The sequence below is a fragment of the Bufo gargarizans genome, chromosome 3 (genome assembly GCF_014858855.1).
Source record: "Bufo gargarizans isolate SCDJY-AF-19 chromosome 3, ASM1485885v1, whole genome shotgun sequence".
Taxonomy (NCBI): domain Eukaryota; kingdom Metazoa; phylum Chordata; class Amphibia; order Anura; family Bufonidae; genus Bufo; species Bufo gargarizans.
Genome location: NC_058082.1, coordinates 54,974,460 through 54,995,956, shown reverse-complemented (window position 1 = coordinate 54,995,956; position 21,497 = coordinate 54,974,460). Strand labels below are relative to the sequence as shown.

Genomic DNA, 21,497 nt, shown 5'->3' with positions numbered 1-21,497 from the left:
AAAAAGTAACCATGGTGATTGATCATGTGATGGACCATGTGATGAGCGCAGTGACATCACCACAGGTCCTTTTCCTCACAGATCATCAAAGAAGAAGGCAGAAGAGAAGCCGGGCTGGGCGAAATAGTGGATGAGGTGAGTTAAATTTAAAAAAAAAAATTTTTAACCCCTTCATCCCAATTTTACTAAGCATTCTGTATTAAGAATGCTATTATTTTCCCTTATAACCATGTTATAAGGGAAAATAATAAAGATCGGGTCCCCATCCCGATCTTCTCCTAGCAACCATGCGTGAAAATCGCTTCTATGGGGCCTGCGTTGCGTGAAAAGCGCACAATATAGAGCTTGCTGCAATTTTCACGCAACACACAAGTGATGAGTGAAAATCACTGCTCATGTGCACAGTCCCATAGAAATGAATGCGTCCGGATTCAGTGCGGGTGCAATGCGTTCACCTCACGCATTGCACCCTTGTGGAAAACTCGCCCGTGTGAAAGGGGCCTTAGGGTAGGGCTACACGGCGACAATCAGTCACGTGACATACACATACATGAGCAAAAGGGTAACCATTTTTTGATCTTTAGATTTCGGGCTCCATATCTCACCATCCACTACAGCTTGGAACATGAGAATACCATTATTTTATAGACAATCATCTTGGCTATTGCACACAACTGTTTAGCATATGATTAGTTATGAAGATTCTTGTCATGTAGCCGCATTGTTACTGTTTGCTCCTAATTTTAATTTTAATTTTTTATTTATTTTGTAAATTCACCTTTGGCTTTCAACACTGCCTGAATCCTTCTGGGCATGCTCTCGATCAGATTCAAGCATGTCTCGACCGAAATCTGTTCCCAGGTTTCTTCTACACATTCCCAATGTTGGTGCATACTGGTCGACTCACTTGGGTACGAATGCAGCTTTTTTTCTAACTCTACCCACAAGTGTTCAATTGGGTTGAGGTTTGGGGACTGTGGGAGCCAATCCAGCACCTCTACTTCATTGTCATTGAATCATTTATTTGTCTCGATGTATGCTATGTCGTCCTTTTCATAGCCATAGTACTCGAGTGTACGAAGTAACTCCTCTTGTAGGATACTCAAATATAGCTCAGCCTTGAGATCATCATCGATCCTTGTCAAGTATCCAATGCCTTTTGCTGTGAAACAACCCCTCATCATCAGACTTTTTCCACCACACTTTTTCTTGATCCGTTAGCCCCCTTTTCCTTTGTTTCTTCTAGACCCATTTGAACCCATCAGAGCCCAGTCTATTGACTTTCATCTCATCACTGCAAATCACCCGTTTCCATTTTCCCACTGTCCACCGTTCATACATTTTTGCAAACTCGAGCCAACACTTCTTAAGACGATATTGAAGTCAAGGCTTCTTCACCTTTTTTTGGGCCAACATTACAGACTTTTGTAATGCGCGTTGCACGGTGCTTGCATGGATGTCTGTGATCTCACTATTGCGAAACATATGAGCCACCTCCACTGCCGCATTTGTCACGCCAGAACTGATAGACCATGTGATGAGCTGACTTGTTGACGCCGATATTTTGCCTGGACGGGATGGACGGACTTCATTTCATATTATTCCAACTGTCATGCCACTTACATGATGCAGTTTTCTTGGCCAAGATACCACTATTGATGAGCTGGATGATGTTTCTCTTTTCGTGGAAAATCTTGTTCATCTTCTTCTTCACAACTACACTGCAACATGTGTTGCGCAACATATTTTATAATGCTAGTCTATGGTGTCACACTGCGACATGCTGGACTGCAACACGACAGTCGCACAAAAATCCATCTTGGATGGGCTTTTTTGCAACTGTCGTGTTGCAGTCACAGCATGTCGCAGTGCGACACCATGGACTAGCATTATAAAATATATTGTACGACTAATAATCGTGTGACAAATGTCATGTAGCCCTAGCCTTACTGTCACTGCTGCTGTTGCCACCCTCCCCACTCAGTCATGAGGCCACTATTGTTACTGCCACTGCTGCTGCTGCTGCAACCCACCCCACTCTGCAAGAAAATTTTGATTAGTGCCAACATGCAAACAAAATACGTATGGCAGCATACTGTTATACATACAAACAAAAGAACTAGGGATTAGGGATTATTTTGGATTACAGTGTTGTATAGTGGTATACCTACCATACATGAAAATGGAAGCTCTTTGCACACATTTTTGATAAAATGTGTGTAGGGACCATCTTCAAACATCAAGGAGGCTTCTGCAGATCTAACACTAAAAGCACTGCCTCTTCTGGGTTTAACCTAAACCCACAATGTTAAGGGCGGTGAAGGAACCAGCTATATTTATACTCTGCTCAGAAGCCCTGGGCAGATGGGTGGGGAATACTTAATCTATCATGGGGCTCCTACTTGAATTTTGGAGAACTGCACAGTCCATGACGATAAATTAGACCTGAGGGTAACAGTGTGCTATAATTCTGACGCACAGTAAATCTACAGCTAACAGAAGGGATTAAAAAGCATGTGTTTGGACTGCCACAACATGATTTTATATAATTTTAGTATTTTTTTATCCATTACTTTATTGACACTGCCTCCATTTTTTTTATTTTGTTCCATTTTTTTGGCTATACTGAAGGTTGCTGTATACTTTTCTTTTTGTTTAACAGAAGAGATCAGCTATGAATCTTGGTGCACTGCATGGTAATGTAGATGGCAATAAATTACACCTATAATACTGATGACACAGTACCTACAGAATGGATTAACTATGAATGTCGGTGCACTAGAATGCAATGCACACGGCGATACACTCTCCCTGCTATTAAACTCCCAAGCCTTCACACTAAGATTTGGCTACCCGAGTGGGGTGAATATGATTAGGCAGAGCTTCCTGGGTATACCTGATTTATCACAATTCGTGACAAATTAATTTGTAACAATCAAATTTCTTGTTGAACTTCGGCAAATAGACTGAATCGAATTTTTCAAAACCTCTCATCTCTAGTAAACAGTGCGAAAAAAGGGAAGGGAGCGGCACACAATTTGCATGTATGGAGCCTTGAAACTCCTGACTGCAGCTCTGGATCCAAGCCTGCTTTAAAGCCTTGTTGGAAAAACCTCACCCTTAGGCCTCATGCACATGACCATTGTTTTGGTCCGCATTCTAGACGCAGTTTTTGCGGCTTGGATGCGGACCCCTTCACTTCAATGGGGCCGCAAAAGATGCGGACAGCACTCCATGTGCTGTCCGCATGCGTTGCTCCGTTCTGTGGTCCGCAAAAAAATATATAACCTGTCCTATTCTTGCCCGCTTTGCGGACAAGAATAGGCAGTTATATCAATGTCTGTCCATGCAGTTCCGCAAATTGCGGAATGCACACAGACGCCATCCGTGTTTTGCGGATCTGCAATTTGCTGACCACAAAACACACAACGGTCGTGTGCATGAGGCCTAAGGAATTGTTCACACGACCGTGGTTTTGGTCAGCATCCGAGTCGCATTTTTTGCAGCTCACGTGCGGACCTATTCACTTCAATAGAGCTGCAAAAGATGCGGACAGCACTCCATGTGCTGTCCGCATCTGTTGCTCCGTTCCGTGGCCCCCCAAAAATTATGAGGCATGTCCTATTCTTGTCCGTTTTGTAGACAAGAATAGGGATTTCTATAATGGGCCTCCTGTTCTGTTCCGCAAACTGCGGAAGGCACACAGGCGGCATTCGTGTTTTGCGGACTGCAAAACACGGCACGGTCGTGTGAACAAGCCCTAAGGCTATTTTCACACGATTTTGCTGATCTGCAAAACACGTATACCGGCCCATGTGCGTTCCGCAATTTGAGGTACAAACATGCCGCGGCTATCATATAAAATGCCTATTCTATAGGACATGTTTTATTCTTTTTGTAGGGCCGAGGAATGGAGCAACTCATCTTTTGCGGCCCCATAGAAATGAATGCGGACTCATTCATATGTTCGTGTGAATTTAGCCTAAGGCCTCATGTACATGAACGTATTTTCTTTCCGTGTCCATTTAGATTTTTTTGCGGACTGTATACTGAACCATTAAAAAAAAAAAAAAAAGGAAGTTACTCCATGTGCATTCCGTTTCCATATGTCCATATTTTCGTTCCGCAAAAAATAGAACATGTCCTATTATTGTCCGCTTTACGGACAAGGATAGTACTGTTCTATTAGGGACCAGCTGTCCCGTTCCGCAAAATACGTAATGCACACGAACATCATCTGTATTTTTTGCATATCCGTTTTTTGCGGACCGCAAAATACATATGGTCGTGTGCATGAGGCCTAAGGCCCATTTAACGTGAGCGAGTTTTCCATGTCAGTGCAATGCGTGAAGTGAACGTATAGCACCTGCACTGATCCCGACCAATTAATTTTAATAGGTTTGTGCACATGAGCGTTGTTTTTCACGCATCATTTCTGCGTTGCTTGAGAATTGCAGCAAGTCCTATATTCTACATTTTTCATGCAGCCCTAGAAGTTAATGGGGCTTCAGTGAAAAACGCATTACATTTGGATGCAATCTGGATGCTGTCTGGATGCATTGCATTTTTCACTGATGGTTACCTGGAGATGTTTGCAAATCTTCAATTTTTTTTCACGCGCGTGGAAAACGCATCAAAACTGATTACATCCGACATAAAAACTGAAAACCTGAACGCAATTGCAGACAAAATGACTGAACTTGCTTGTGAAATTGTGCGAGTTTCACTGAACGCATTCTGAATGCATCCTGGCCCAATATATATTTTGTGTGAAAGAGTCCTAAGACACAGCATCATTGCTGACATCCCGTCTACAGGGCAGGGTCCAGGAGAATGTGTCTGAAGGGCAGAGCCTAACAAGCCTTACCACACCTCAGATATAGAAGTGATGTCAGGAAAATGTCACTTGACCATGATGGATTGCAGGAAAATGGGGCTTTACAGATAAACAATCGCTATTAGTAAGTGATAGTATGTGTTGTTTCCTGTCAATTAATGCTAAAAATTGGCAATACGGAATACTCCTTTAACTCTTTCGATACAGCGGGTGCCATCGCCGGCGGGTCTCTGCTGTTTCAAGCAGCAGAGGCCCGCAGCTAATGACTTCGAACAGCAATGATGCCAATCGTGGTCATTAAAGCCTTTAGATGCCGTGAAAAGTGTTTGCTTCCACGTTATTACCGGCATCCCCGTGCGGCCAATGGAGCTGCCAGCAATTAACTTTAATACGATGAGTCTCTCTGAAGAGACCCAGTGTATTAAAGCTGCAATTCTTATATTGGCCAGTAGGTGGCAGGTGAATCAGCAGTTCACATATTACCATGCTCCTGTATGGAGTGTGGTAATATTTAATTAAAAAAAATTTGAATGTTGTGGCCTCCTACCCTGGCTACAAAATATAAAAAAGTAAAAAGAAATTTAAAAAAATATATAAAAAATTTAATATTAAAATTAAATAACCCCCTTTCCTTAGAATAAGAAAATAAATACATAAATAATAAAAAAAATAAACATTGTGGGCATCGCCACGCCTGAAAATGCCTGTACTATTAAAATGATCTTTCCTATACGGCAAATGGCGTAATGGAGAAAAAAAAAAAGTATCAAGATTGCCGATTCGCCATTTTTTCATTGCTTCTCCCAAAAAATTTAAGTCACGCACACTCCAAAATGTTATCAATAAAAACTACAGATCATCCTGCAAAAAAATTAGCCTCCACAGAGCTCAGGAGACATAGCTATAAAAAAAAGTAATGGGGGTTAGAATATAGTGATGTAAAAAAATGTTTTTTTTACAGTATTTAGAGATATAAAACATATATATGTGGTATTGTTGTAATCATACTGACCAAACAAATGAAGGGCACACATAATAATTTTTATTTTATTTTTTCAATTCCACCTGTCACGTTCGGGTGTGGGAGGGAAACATCACAACGAACATAGGAGGGAAAGGGGTGAGGGAATAAGGACTGAAAACTAGAGAAGGCTGTGTACTGGCTTGTACACACTGATACTTTTTGGCGCAAAACCACAATAGCACATGTCGTCTTTTTTTAGAATTATTTATTTGTTCGGATGACAACGCGTTTCGGAGTAAAAATACTCCTTTATCAAGTCTAAAAGAAACAGTAGTATGTGAAGTGATGGTATCAGGGGATGATACATAGGGATAAAACATATCGAAAGAACAAGATATATATATATGTATAGGTATGTAAATAACAATAATAATAGATCATAACAATAATGGATCAGATAGAGGTGGGATTAAAATTTGCGGTATAAAATATACGGTAAAACAATTTTTAAAAATTGCGAGAGGGAGCCGTGGTTGAAGCGGTGGCCTAGGTACAGAGAGAACGGATGGACTAATGTAAAGTAATGAATAATAAATTAAGGATAGAGAATATAATGAAAATAAACTGAAATAAAGCTGTAATTTTGGATGTGACTGTGGGTGCAACTGTCATGGGATTCATAATTGATTGTATTATTGCTCCAGTTGTGATTGGGCTAACTACAAATGTACTTTTGTTTGAACGATGATACATATATATACACGCATATACACACACACCTGCATGTGAAATAGGAAGCAAACTTAAACATCTAGATACTTAAATACACATGTACAGTAGTAGAATATGTGACGGTATATGTGGGTGGTAGGGGGAGGCAATGGGGGAAGAAGATGGAGGCAATTACCTTATGGGCCGGGCAGACACGGTTGGCAGGGCTGGTCCAATTGCTGTAGTTAAAATAAGGGGAAAGACATTATTATCCAGGTGGGTTAAATGTTTGGATTGGTATGGGTGGTTAGTTTAAATGATCAGATTTAGTGGGATCAGATTCAGTGGGATACATGGTGTGGTATTGGTCCGCTTGTTACCTGGTGCCTGGTCCTGTCCTTGTGTAGCGCGGCTTGCCATGTGCGTGCAGGCGCGCGCTTTAAGAGCCAAACAGAGGGAGGAGGTGTGGCAGTGTGCCGGCATACGATTGGAGGATGTGAGGAGGCGGGGGGCGGGGCTGTTCACGGACTGCTGCGGTGGAGTTCCTTAGTGTCTGTGCGCTCTGGGGAAGGTGTGGCAGCTTGCTGGCAGTTGATTGGTGGAGGCAGTTACCTGGGGGCGGAGCTATTCTCGGGCTGCTGCGGTGAACTCTGTTGATGTCAGTGCGCTGATGTTGTTGCGCTGATGTCGGCGGTTAAGTGCTGTTGTCGGGGAATAGGGTGTGTGGGTGTAGGCTGTATGCATAGGATCAGTAGTGTGGGTGGTATGTGAAACCTGGGTGGACAAAATTAGGATGAGATGAGGTTGATTATGGGGGCAACGTGAGGTTAATGAGGTGTGGTGGTGAATAGGAGTGATAGTGGGTGACAATGGTGATGATAATGGCACCTCTGATGTTAATGATGATTGTTATAGTGGTGGTATAGGGGATTGGTTGATGCGACTACATGGTGGATAATTCATGTGTGATGGTGTATGGTGATGGGCCGAATTGCGTACTCACCTGTATATGTGTATGTGTGTGTGTACGCACAAACGTGCATGCGGACACTGGTGTGAATGGATTGGGTAACTGTATAAAATTATATTATTATATACTTATATACGCGCATGTTCACTCGCATGTATATACATGCACATACACAAGCAACTGCATGTGAATGTCAATGTGAGTGTGATTGGTATTGTTTTCGGAATGTGTGTTTTGACGGAGGGGGGGTTTTGGCTATTAGAAGCAGTTGCTTTTGAGGGATTCGTTAAGACCATACGGCTCTATTGTCTGTAGTTTGAATATCCAAAACACCACAAGAAATGGAAGAACAACGTCCCATTCAGTCAGTTCAAACGCATCCGGAGAAACTGTACTAGTGACGAAGACTTCAAACAACAAAGCCAAATCATTGAAAGGAGATTCTTAAACAAAGGGTACCCCAGTGGAGTCATCAAGGCAGCCCTCAAGCGAACACAAGGATACACACAAGAAAATTGCTTATCCTCAAAAACTGAAGAGGTCGGTTCAAAAACCACCAAGAAATATCAAACCTCCTTCACCACCACATTTAACACCAACCATAATGTCTTGCGCAATATTTTTTCAAAACACTGGCCCATCCTACAAGTGGATCCGTTCCTAAAAAAAACACATCCAATCAAAACGTCAAATAACTTTCAGAAGAGCACAAACCCTCAAGAATCTCATCGCCCCCAGTCGTTTACGGTCCCAAAAGACACACAAACCATCTACGGCAACCATGTTCCCCCAAGTCTTTGGAAGCTTCAAGTGCGGACACCGCCGATGCAAATGCTGCGATAACATCTCCTCCCGGGTCACCAATTTCACTAGCAATGTCACCGGAGAACAATTCAAAATCGAAAATTTCCTAAACTGCTCGTCCTCCTATGTCATCTATTTGCTCGAATGCACCTGCGGATTACAATATATAGGCCGCACTACCATGACTCAGAGAGAGAACAAACAAACACCGGTGGAATATCACTAACGGCTTCATAAAACATGGAGTCTCGCGACATTTTCTCAATTGCCATAACAAAAATCCTGTGGACCTCTCAATAACACCAATAGAGCAAATCCCGACCACCTGTACCAACCGGTACCAAAAATTACGAAGAAAAGAAATGTTTTGGATATTCAAACTACAGACAATAGAGCCGTATGGTCTTAACGAATCCCTCGAAAGCAACTGCTTCTAATAGCCAAAACCCCCCCTCCGTCAAAACACACATTCCGAAAACAATACCAATCACACTCACATTGACATTCACATGCAGTTGCTTGTGTATGTGCATGTATATACATGCGCAGTGAACATGCGCGTATATAAGTATATAATTTCAACTTATAATTTTATATAGTTACCCAATCCATTCACACCAGTGTCCGCATGCACGTTTGTGCGTACACACACACATACACATATACAGGTGAGTACGCAATTCGGTCCATCACCTTCAATATTACCATACACCATCACCTACACCATCACACATTAATTATCAACCATGTAGTCGCATCAACCAATCCCCTATACCACCACTATAACAATCATCATTAACATCAGAGGTGCCATTATCATCATCACCATAGTCACCCACTATTCACCACCACAGCTCATTAACCTCATGTTGCCCCCATAATCAACCTCATCTCACCCTAATTGTTGTCCACCCAGGTTTCACCCACCACCCACACTACTGATCCTATGCATACAGCCTACACCCACACACCCTATTCCCCGACATCAGCACTTAACCGCCGACATCAGCGCAACAACATCAGCGCACTGACATCAACAGAGTTCACCGCAGCAGCCCGAGAATAGCTCCGCCCCCAGGTAACTGCCTCCACCAATCAACTGCCAGCAAGCTGCCACACCTTCCCCAGAGCGCACAGACACTAAGGAACTCCACCGCAGCAGTCCGTGAACAGCCCCGCCCCCCGCCTCCTCACATCCTCCAATCGTATGCCGGCACACTGCCACACCTCCTCCCTCTGTTTGGCTCTTAAAGCGCGCGCCTGCACGCACATGGCAAGCCGCGCTACACAAGGACAGGACCAGGCACAAGCTGACCAGTATCCCAATAAATCTGATCCCACTAAATCTGATCATTTAAACTAACTATTTAAACTAACCATCCTTACCAATTTAAACATTTAACCCACTTGGATAATAATGTCTTTCCCCTTATTTTAACTTTAGCAATTGGACCAGCTCTGCCAATCGTGTATGCCCGGCCCATAAGGTAATTGCCTCCACCTTCTTTCCCTCCATCGCCTCCCCCCACCACCCACATCTACCATCACATCCTCTACTACTGTACATGTGTATTTAAGTATCTATATGTTTAAGTTTGCTTCCTATTTCACATGCAGGTGTGTGTGTATATGCGTGTATATATATGTATCATCGTTCAAACAAAAGTACATTTGTAGTTAGCCCAATCACAACTGGAGCAATAATACAATCAATTATGAATCCCATGACAGTTGCACCCACAGTCACATCCAAAATTACAGCTTTATTTCAGTTTATTTTCAATATATTCTCTATCCTTAATTTATTATGCATTACTTTATATTAGTCCATCAGTCCTCTCTGTACCTAGGCCACCGCTTCAACCATGGCTCCCGTTCGCATTTTTTTTTAAAATTGTTTTACCGTATATTTTATACCGCAAATTTTACCTCTATCTGACCCATCATTGTTATGATCTACTTTTATTGTTATTTACATACCTATACATATATATATATATATATATATATATATTTTGTTCTTTTGATATGTTTTATCCTTATGTATTATCCCCTGATACCATCACTTCACATACTACTGTTTCTTTTAGACTTGATAAAGGAGTGTTTTTACTCCGAAACGCGTTGTCATCCGAACAAATAAATATTTCTAAAAAAAGACGACATGTGCTATTGTGGTTTTGCGGCAAAAAGTATCACAGTGTGTACAAGCCAGTACACAGCCTTCTTTTAGCAGTCTACATCACTCCTCTGGAGTACCGGCGACTCCAAGGATTGAGAAATATACCGGCAGCATACCTCATCGAGATCGGATTTTTATCCCCCGCCTTTGCAAGTGTTGCGCTGACACAAGCACAAACACCAGAAGGTGAGTGGAACTACTGATACAATACTCTATCTAACACTATCTACCAGAAACTACTACCCTATGAGCGCCTTGTTTCCCGTTTATCTCGCCAAATTAGCTGGAAACTAGAGAAAGGAGATAGACACCTCCTAGTAAAACCCTAATCAAAGTCCTGACTAACTACCAGTATGAACAGACCCCAGAGGTAGGTGAGTTCATACACAGGAATACCTAATGTCCTAACTCACCCTATAGAACCCTGGTACTAATGTCAGGACTGAGACAACCTGTTCCTCCAAAAGGAAGGACAAACAGGCCTTAATACAAATGACAGGGAAATGCAACACATAAAATAACCCAAACAAAATACAAAAGGGAAAGATAACACTTAACTTCAAGTGGCTATAGCAGCACCAGGAACTCAACCGAGATCCACAACCCAAACTGAAACTATAAACTGCATAGCATAGTGGGAGAAACAACAATAAATAGAGAAGGTTAATGACCATAATAGCCACACCTGGGGATAGATGTGGCAAGCAGCAGAAACAACACAGACGTCATTTGATCCAAACGGAAAACATGTCAGATCAAACCACGTGTTGCCAGCCTCACTGATCTCCTGCCACCTGTCGCGGGAACATCCGTGACACCACCCCATTTGGAATTTTATTCCCTCTTCCCACTACGTGGTTTTCTATATTGAATGGTAGCATTAGGAAGTACAACTTAGTACAAGCCCTTATATGGATATGTGAACTGAAAAATAAGGAAATTATGGCTTCAGGAAGATAGGGAAGAAAAATGAAAACAAAAAAACCTACGGTATCCAGGAGTTAATATATACACTATATGGAGAAAAGTATTGGGACCCACCTCTTAATCACTGAATTCAGATGTTGCATGCAGTCTGCCATTGCAAACATTTGTGAAAGAATAGGTCGTTCTTAAGAGCTCAATATTGTAGTGTTGTTTTCATGCCTGTTACTTTGTACAGGTTGGTTTTAATGCTTTTTTTGTCCTGAGGGAAAACGCCATCCCTAGAGCAAGTTCCACTTTGGCTAAATACAGAAACTGATCATGAAAACACCATGAAAAAACACTGAGTTTGCTTTGTGGCACACTGACAGGCCAAATAAATAATAGTAAAAGTCCAGCTCACCTGCATCAGCAGTTTTGAGAGTGCACGGATGGGGTGAGACCCAAGCATATAAACTTGAACGGAAAAGAAGAAAGATCCAGCACCTTGTTTTTCTTGCTTGACGTTTATTCCACAAACCAAATGTACAGCGGTGATAGAAACCTCCAAAAATAAGCCCCAGTGATTAAGAACCATCTGGTTCGAAACATATAGACCGTACTGGGGCTTATTTTTGGAGGTTTCTATCACCGCTGTACATTTGGTTTGTGGAATAAACGTCAAGCAAGAAAAACAAGGTGCTGGATCTTTCTTCTTTTCAGGCCAAATAAATGCCAGATTTATTGAGTGACGTGTATGCTGCAGTGTTACATACAGGGGAATAGCAAAACAACAATTACACCATAGCCCTTTTGCATTTTTTTTCTCACGCCATACAAAATGTGTTATAAATGATGCATTATCTTTTTTGCTAAAGGTCGTTACCATTGTGGTGGCTCCATGTACCTAATTTTTAATGCTGTTTTAATGAAAATATTTTTATATTTATTGCCCCCCCCCCCCCCAGTCTTTTTTTTGTAAACTTAAATTCACTTTTAAATTTTTGGGGTCTAGAAGCAGAAATCATTTGATAACCCTTATAATGCCAATAAGTACGAACACCGCAATTAGTGCTTAATGGTATGTCTATTTGTTGGAAGGAGTTAATTGTTCTGTATGTTTGTGTATCTTTATGTGCATATTCTTTTTTCAGGAGCTCCTTCTACACAGTTGAATGCTGTTCCACAGGTAATTATAACATTACTTATCTTATTGTATTTAACACTTTGTAGGGAACCTGCCAGGGGATTTATACTGCCCTTAGGGCTGCATGGGATAGAGGGAAAGAAGCTGAGCTCTGAAATGAAGAGACCACTCCAATGTTTTTCTTAAATCAGCGTCTCCTCACGTACCGTATAGCAGCCATTACATTCCAGTGTTGAATTCCATCACAGGCACACCTCATTTTACTTATTGAGGTGCTGATTAGATGATCACCAGTAAATATACATCAAAAGGAAAAACAACATCTCGGTGTCGGCACTGCTGCCACTTCTAAGGTAGACTGGAGTTTGTTTGCATTGGCGTGCCATATCGTGGGCGGTGCTCAGCACTTGTAAAAGCATCCAAACTTGTAAAGAATAGAAAATAGGACTTGCGGCACTCACCCTATTTTATTGCAGCATTTATTCAAAGTCATAAAAACAAAATTGCGGGTGCGGGCACTCACAGGCGGTGATGCCGTTTTGCGCGATCATCACTCACACAACGATATGTATATACAGGTCCTTCTCAAAAAATTTGCATATTGTGATAAAGTTCATTATTTTCTTTAATGTACTGATAAACATTAGACTTTAATTTTTCAGCACGACCTGGCACCTGCTCACAGTGCCAAAACCACTGGTAAATGGTTTACTGACCATGGTATTACTGTGCTCAATTGGCCTGCCAACTCTCCTGACCTGAACCCCATAGAGAATCTGTGGGATATTGGGAAGAGAAAGTTGAGAGACGCAAGACCCAACACTCTGGATGAGCTTAAGGCCGCTATCGAAGCATCCTGGGCCTCCATAACACCTCAGCAGTGCCACAGGCTGATTGCCTCCATGCCACGCCGCATTGAAGCAGTCATTTCTGCAAAAGGATTCCCGACCAAGTATTGAGTGCATAACTGAACATAATTATTTGAAGGTTGACTTTTTTTGTATTAAAAATACTTTTCTTTTATTGGTCGGATGAAATATGCTAATTTTTTGAGATAGGAATTTGGGGTTTTCATGAGCTGTATGCCAAAATCATCAATATTAAAACAATAAATGGCTTGAACTACTTCAGTTGTGTGTAATGAATCTAAAATATATGAAAGTCTAATGTTTATCAGTACATTACAGAAAATAATGAACTTTATCACAATATGCTAATTTTTTTAGAAGGACCTGTATATCTAAAAAACAAAACTCATTCATCTACATTACTAAATGAAAACAGCTAGATCATTTTTATCATTTAAACCCAAAGGTCCTATAGCATTTGTTTTCATTATCCAAGAGGCCCCCCTTTGAAGCAAATGGCGATGTCTATAGCATCCATTCTTTAATATTCCCACTACTTCTATACCTGCACATGTGACGACATTACTGTCCCCCCATGTGCTTCTTTAACATGTTCAATCAATCTTGGTGAGCCTATCCCTGTTCTTATAGATTGCTTATGTTCTCTGAACCTTACATAAAGACATCTTATAGTTTTCCCTATATAAAACCTTCCACATGGACAGAAAATGACATAAAGCAGGAACTGTGTTTCACATGAGATAAATTATCTTACTACATGTTCCACACTATATTCAAATTCCTAGATTTTATTATAAACATACAGGCTGTACATTGACCACATTTATAATTTCCCTGTGGGATACCCTTTTCTAGCCAGTTCTCATTTTTACTCTCAAAAGTGCTACACACTTCTAAAACTTACTAATGGTGGATTTCTTGTTTTCTCCTTCAGATCCTCATCATATGCAAGGAGATGCAAGTTATTCATAATTGCTTTTTTTATGCGCATTGCCATTGGTGTATATTTAAAAGTGAACACTGCTCTCCCTATCTTCTCTTTTTTTATTATTATCTCTCCTATCTTTTTCTTCACTCCTTCACGGTTCTTAAAAAGGATTCATCAATTATTTTCTCAGGGTACCCTCTCTCTAATAATCTCCTTTTCAAATCTTTAGATTCTATAAAGTCTACATCTTCACTAGCTATTCTTCTCAATCTTGTAAACTGTCCAAATGGTACTGCTGTTTTTACATATTGGGGATGGAAGCTCCTAAAGTGCAAGAGGGAATTTTGTGGCAGTCGATTTTCTATATACTTTTGTTTTGATTGTCCCCCCTTCTACTTTAACCTTCACTTCTAAAAATTCCATCTCTTTCGAGTCTTACTAGTAAACGTCATATTCATATAATTTTGAGTGTTCAAAAACTCCACAAATTCCTCAAATTGCACTTCAGTTCCTCTCCATATAATAAACACATCATTAATACATCTCAAGAATATCAAGATTAAACCAGGCACTCAATATAGAGATTAAATCAACCAAACTATTTATTAAGGGAATAGTTCCCACACTCGCGATATATATACACAATAAGATATACAATAAAATATGCCAATAAAATACTAAAATCACATAATTCACTTAAGAGGAAACTTATCACATAGCAGCAATGGTTCCCGTATACTTGCTGACAATGATGCGGTTTGGAATTAGATACCGCAACCCTTGTTCCAGTCTGGAGGAAATCGCAATTCCGTATGTAGTAACAAGTCTTATGGACATGCGCCGGTCTTAACTTGGTAATCACAAAGTGCAACAAGGTGGCGTCCCACCTGTTTGAGCAACTGTGTTGCTTTGTTTTACCTGGCCGGTGTGTCCTTATCCTACGTCCGGACCTAAGGAGATGTACTGTGGGAACGATGTCACCTGGATATCCACTCACAGAACTTCGTTTGTGGCTTTTCATGCAGGGATTCCTCCGGTGTTCGTCACTCACAGCTATTCGGTTTTAAAGTCCAGGGGAGCTACTGTCCCAGCATGCTGGTGCAAGGTATTAACCATACGTGTTTCGGGGTGGTCTGGATGGCCCCTTCCTCAGTGGTAACCTTGAATTGCTTCCCCACATCCTTTTATATAAAATTGTAGAAAAAGCAAAGTCCGGACAAGGATCTCATCATACGGAAAACATGGAAAGCTTGAATTATCCAGTATAATCCTTGTATGCGATTTTCTTGTACATTTCTTGAAGTGCGGTTTTTCGGGATGCGATTTTTTAGAAATTGCGTTTTATCCTCCATTGCTGCTTAAATATGAATTAAATCATATGCCATATAATTTTTATTACAATATAATTTTTAAAATAAGTAAAAAATGTAATGATCCACAGACACTTTATTCACATCTCAAGAATAGTTTTATGTTGCTCGCATACTTGTTTCTGGTGGTGAACACATGTTCGTCCTCAAAAGCTGACAGGTATAGATTTGCAAAAGTGCAGGAGACTGGGGTCCCCATGGCCATTTCTGTTTTTTGGCAGTACCGTTTATTGTCAAATGTAAAGGCGTTGTGTGTCAAGACAAAACTCAAGGCCTCCCTTACAAATTCCACATATTCCTTACTTTTCTGCTGACACTCCAATATTTTTCCTATTACTTGTACTCCAAGATTGTGTGGTATTCTTGTGTACAAGCTCTCCACATCTATAGATGCTAGAAGATCTCCTTCTTGCCACTGTATGTCTCTGATCCCTTAAAAAAATCATTGGTATCTTTCAAATATGATGGTATTCCTTTCAATAATGGGTGAAGTAACAAATCTAAATATTGTGATAGGGGTTCTGTAATTGACCCTATTCCTGACACTATGGGTCGCCCAGGTGGATTTTTCACTGATTTATGTACCTCAGGTACAAAATACCACTTTGTTTTTTTAGGCTATTTGGGATACAATTTTTGTACTATTTCTTCCGTTACCATCCCTTTCTCCATATATTTGCATAATAATGACTTCAGATGCCTCTGATACTGTGGAATTGGATTGTTCTTCAATTGTTCATACACCTCATTATCTTCTAATTGTCTCATGGCCTCTTTTATATAGTACTCTTTCTTCATCAACACTATGTTGCCTCCCTTGTCGGATGGTTTCACTATAATGTCCTCCTGTTCCATGAGCCAGTGTAAGGCTTATTCTTCTCCTTTTCTTATATTTTTCATACTTTTTGGATACATTAAACATTTCACTTCTTTAAGGACCTGCTTCTGAAATATATCTAAGTTACTACCAGCCGACAAGGGAGGATTAACTGTTGATCTAACGCCTTTCATGAATGGCTGTATCTCTTCTCCCCCTCTTATTTTTATTGATTTTGTCTCTTCCTGAAGGGCCAAAAATGTGTTCACCACTGCTGTGTCAATTGGATCCTGCACTTTACTCATGCTGAATCCAAACTCACTAATAACACTTGGTTTTTCTCCTTCTTTTCTCTCCCCCTCCCCCTTGGTCTTTTGTCATTTTTATAAATCTTATACAGATTCAACTTTCTAACAGCCTTAAATAAGCCTACTTCAAACTCAACTGGATCAAACTCTTCCACTAAACTAAAGTTCAAACCTTTTGATAGCACTGGAAGACAGTCCTTGTCCAAATACACCTCTGTCAAGTTAATGACATTATTTCCTATATTTTCTTTCACTGTGTCCTCTCCTTTCAAACTTATTGTTTCCAGGATACTTGCTTCCTTTTGTAGCTTCCTTTCCAACTTCTTCCCCTTCGATCACCCCCTTCTGATCTTTCTCCTAAAGGGGGAGTGACTTCTTCAACTGCCATTTCTTCTTCTATATTGACTGCTGATGCCATGTTGTTCAGATCTTCTGAATCTCTTGAGTCAGATTCTGTAGTCGATCCCTCTGTGTTTTTCCTTCTAACTTGTCTTTTCTTCCTGTATGTTTTCTTGCTATCCTTCCAATCAAAAACTCTGTCCTTGTCATAATCTTGCTTATCTCTCAGAAATGTGTCCTTTTTTCTCTCTTTGATCTCCGCTTGCATAAGTATTAGTAAGTCTCACTTTTAGTTCTGTTTTTGCTCGTTCCAGTTCCTGTTTCACTGTGTCATACTCTTTTATATTTCTTTGTAGTATCAACTTCATCAATCTAAATGAATACTCTGCATGTAGGTTCTTCCATTGTTCAGAGGAACCAGTAAATCCTCACAGGACTCTTGATTACCCCAGATATGTTCTCGTTTTTTGGCTCTAAAGTTTATCTTTTTGTATTTAACACTTTATAGGGAACCTGCCAGGGGATTTATACTGCCCTTAGAGCTGCATGGGATAGAGGGAAAGAAGCTGAGCTCTGAAATGAAGAGACCACTCCAATGTTTTTCTTAAATCAGCGTCTCCTCATATACCGTATAGCAGCCATTACATTCCAGTGTTGAATTCCATCACAGGCACACCTCATTTTACTTACTGAGGTGCTGATTAGGTGATCACCAGTAAATCCTCACAGGACTCTTAGGGAAGAAAGAGAATCCTGATTACCCCAGATATGTTCTCTTTTTTGGCTCTAAAGGCCACAGTTTTTAGTGTTATATTATTCTTTCATAGCTGGTGCAAGGTAATATTCACAGGAGAACCTTTATAGCCTTACTCTTACATAGATCCATAATTTTCCTGCCGTCTGCCATTGTCACGGGTGGTGTTGCAGAAATCTGGAACTTATAAATAAACATCCGACTGGCTTGATCCCAAACTAAGGAGCATATGGGTGAGCCCTATAAAACCCCTAGAGCTCTCCCTGACTGCTATGCCCATGCAAAGGTCTTTATGGTAGACGACTGCATGCCCACGTACCTAATACTGTGTGACACCTGAAAACCCTATAATAGTGAGGGGACATGACTACCGGCTCCCTGCACTTAATACGGACGGAGTCAGGGTCACCTAGAATCAAGCCAGCAAGGAAACACAAATAAAGAAAAAAGACTTATCTGAGGATCAGCAGTAGCAACCTCTAGCAATGAACAACTCATCCAGGAAGTAGTATAAACCGCAAAGTGAGGCAGAATGGGAGGGAATATAAAAGGAGACAATTAGTGTAAATAGGTGACAGCTGGCAGAAGGAAAGGAGATGACAAAGTGAAACCAAAACAAAGAACGTCATGCAAGACGTAGAGAAGAACGTCTAACAGACCTTCTCACAGAACTGGCGATGACAGCCATTTGGTTGAAGCAGATCCTCTTCTGCCCTATCCAGGTTTAGCAGGGGAAGCAGTGGCGTACATAGAGAAGTAAGGGGCCCATATCAAGGATCAAACCAGGCCCCCCACACAGGACAGAAGGGTTTCAGTCTAAACCCCTTTCAATGACCCTTGGGCCATTTTTTCCACTGCCTTGTTTGCTAAAGTTGTTTCTTTAGAGCAGGGGTGGGGAACCTTTTTGCTGCCGAGGGCCATTTGGATATTTGCAACATCGTTCATGGGCCATACAAAGTTCTCAACTTAAAAACTGCTATATTTGGTCAAACATAAGTGACTTAAGGGTACGTTACAGAAATTGCGCTTCAATAAAAAAAAATCCCCCAGCCTACATCAGCCTCAGATCAGACCCTCATCAGACCCTCCCCAGCCTTAGATTAGACCCCCAGCCTCAGATCACGCCCCCTTCAGACCCTCCCTAGCCTCAGATCAGACCCCCAGCCTCAGATCAGACCCTCATCAGAACTCCCAGCCTCAGATCAGGACCCCCAGCCTCAGATCAGACCCCTCAGCCTCAGATCAAACCCCCAATAGGCCCCCCAGCCTCAGATCAGCCCCCATCAGACCCCCCAGCCTCAGATCAGACCCCCCGTCTCAGATCAGACCAACCCAGCCTCAGATCAGCCCAATCAGCACCCTTCAGACCCCCAGCCTCAGATCAGACCCCCCAGCCTCAGATGATCCCAACTGTGTCCCCTCTTACCCTGGGCCCCATAGCAGTCTCATGATCTGCCGCTATGATAGTTACTCCCCTGAGGAGAGGGTTGTTTTCTCCTCTTCCAATAATCTTTAGGGTACAGCCACACAGTTTTTTTTATGAGGTTTTGAGGCAGATCTGCCTGCAGGATTTTCAGCCAAAGACCTAATGCACACGGCCGTTACCCGGCCGTGACCGTATTGCGGCCCACCAACATCACTTGAATGGGTCCGCAATCCGGAGCTGCGGTGCGGAATGGAGGCACATCTTCTATTTTTCGCGGTGTGGATGGATCACGGACCCATTCAAATTGCGTTCCCCAATGCACAGAACAGCCGCACAACGGCCGTGTGCATGATGCCAAAGTCAGAAGTGGATTCTCTAGGAAAGAGAAGTATAAATCCTTTTATATTTCCGATGCCTTTTGAATCCACTTACACCTTTGACAAAAAAACTCTCCAGGCAAATCTGCCTCAGAACCTCGTGTCCCTACCTTTATGGTTTAATTAACTTGCAGCCTGTTTGACTGGTTCTTCTGGTCACTGCTGTGGTATCTTCTGTTCAGGCTCGGACTGGCCCACAGGGGTACAGGTGAATCTCCCGGTGGGCCCCTGAGCAAGGTGGGCTCCTAGTCTCCTACCCCCTGCACAAGTGGCACATAACACAGTAGACTTACTGCACTACATACATATATTCAGTGTACAGCACCTCTACCAGCCTATGTTCATATAAAAAACTTGATATATTATTAAAGAAACTCCACAGTGTATTATTATAGACACATCAGCTTTCTGAGATGACTTCTAGGTATAGAGGAAAGCTAGCCAGTGTCCTCTTTTCTCCAGGACCTACCTTCTCAAAGAGCTACAGGGACCCCCATATTTAATATTCTGGTAGCATCTTGCTGCTGTGTGAGCAGGTAATATTTGAACGTATCCGTATGGGCCTCCACAATAAATCATACTGGTGGGCCCTAGGCACCCCAGTCCGACACTGCTTCTGTTGCCCCTTTCACTGTATTTTTTTTGTGCATTTTTGTTTCTCTTATGATATATATATTATTTATCATGTTGTTTCAGATATCCAGTCAGCAATATGAGGATTCTAGAAGATGCAGTTTAAGCAGTGACAAGGCTGTGTCTAAAAGAAAACATCGGACCTCTGGAAACTGCAGTGAACCTTTACCTGACGATTATGAGGGCATACTATGTAGAGATTGCCTTCAGGAGGAATCAGGTATTTTGGTCCCTATGTCTCAAGAGATAAGGTTGTTTATTAGGAAATGTGTCATGGAATCATTTCATGAACATCTGGTATGTTTGCTGTCTGGCCCCAGTACTAGATTCACAGCTACACTGCTGTATAATGTCCTCCATGCTCCTTCTGCTAATGAGGAAGTGTAAAAGAGAAAACAAATGAGCAGGATCTCCTCTTCTCTTTTGTGTATGAGAGACATTATCTATTCTGCACCAACCAGCTCAGGGAAAGTTAGAGCTAAAGCCTGCAGAAGGTAAACTGGTGATGAATGCAGAATACAAGTAATGTAATGGACAGTAATAGTGTTAAAAGGGCTGTTCAGTTTACAATATTTATGACCTATGCTAAGGATAGGTCATCAATATCAGTTCGGTGGTGGTCCGACATGCCTGCAACATTCCCCCCCCCCCCCCTCATCAGCTGTTTGAAGAGACCACAGCTGTCATATGAGTACTGCCTTCTCTTCACTGTTTACCTTCTCGCCGTCAGCATTGTATTAGCGAGCAGGTTGTCAAAACTATATCTTTTATATAAATATCTTATATAAGAGATAAAATGTCAATAAAATATGGAAATCAGTCAGGAAATCCACTAGGCAGACATAAAAACACCTTTTCTTTTATCTTGAGACTCTAAATTTAATTTATGCAATTAATAAAAATAAAAAAAGGGGCAATCAATTATGCAAAAATATAAAATTTATTTACAGAATGCATATAAATCCAATAAAATACTGATAATTTTCAGACATACAGATTTTAAACTGTGATACCACTCACCACCACTAGATGTTGCTGTAACCAAACATCATCACTTAAAATTACATATAATGAAATGCAAATGCTATATTTTTAGCAAACAGACCAATATTTAATATATCAAGAGACGCTCAGGATCTTCTGTTTACCAGACAGGTT

General features: G+C 41.3%; 1 protein-coding gene across 1 annotated transcript in view; it reads left to right on the top strand.

The window, feature by feature from the left end:
* LOC122932489 overlaps nucleotides 1-21,497 on the top strand; it is a 211,943-nt gene that overhangs the window by 161,193 nt on the left and 29,253 nt on the right. The window contains exons 10-11 of the mRNA XM_044286923.1: nucleotides 12,526-12,560; nucleotides 20,403-20,559. Coding sequence (XP_044142858.1) covers nucleotides 12,526-12,560; nucleotides 20,403-20,559 — 192 coding nt within the window. The remainder of the gene's footprint in view (nucleotides 1-12,525; nucleotides 12,561-20,402; nucleotides 20,560-21,497) is intronic.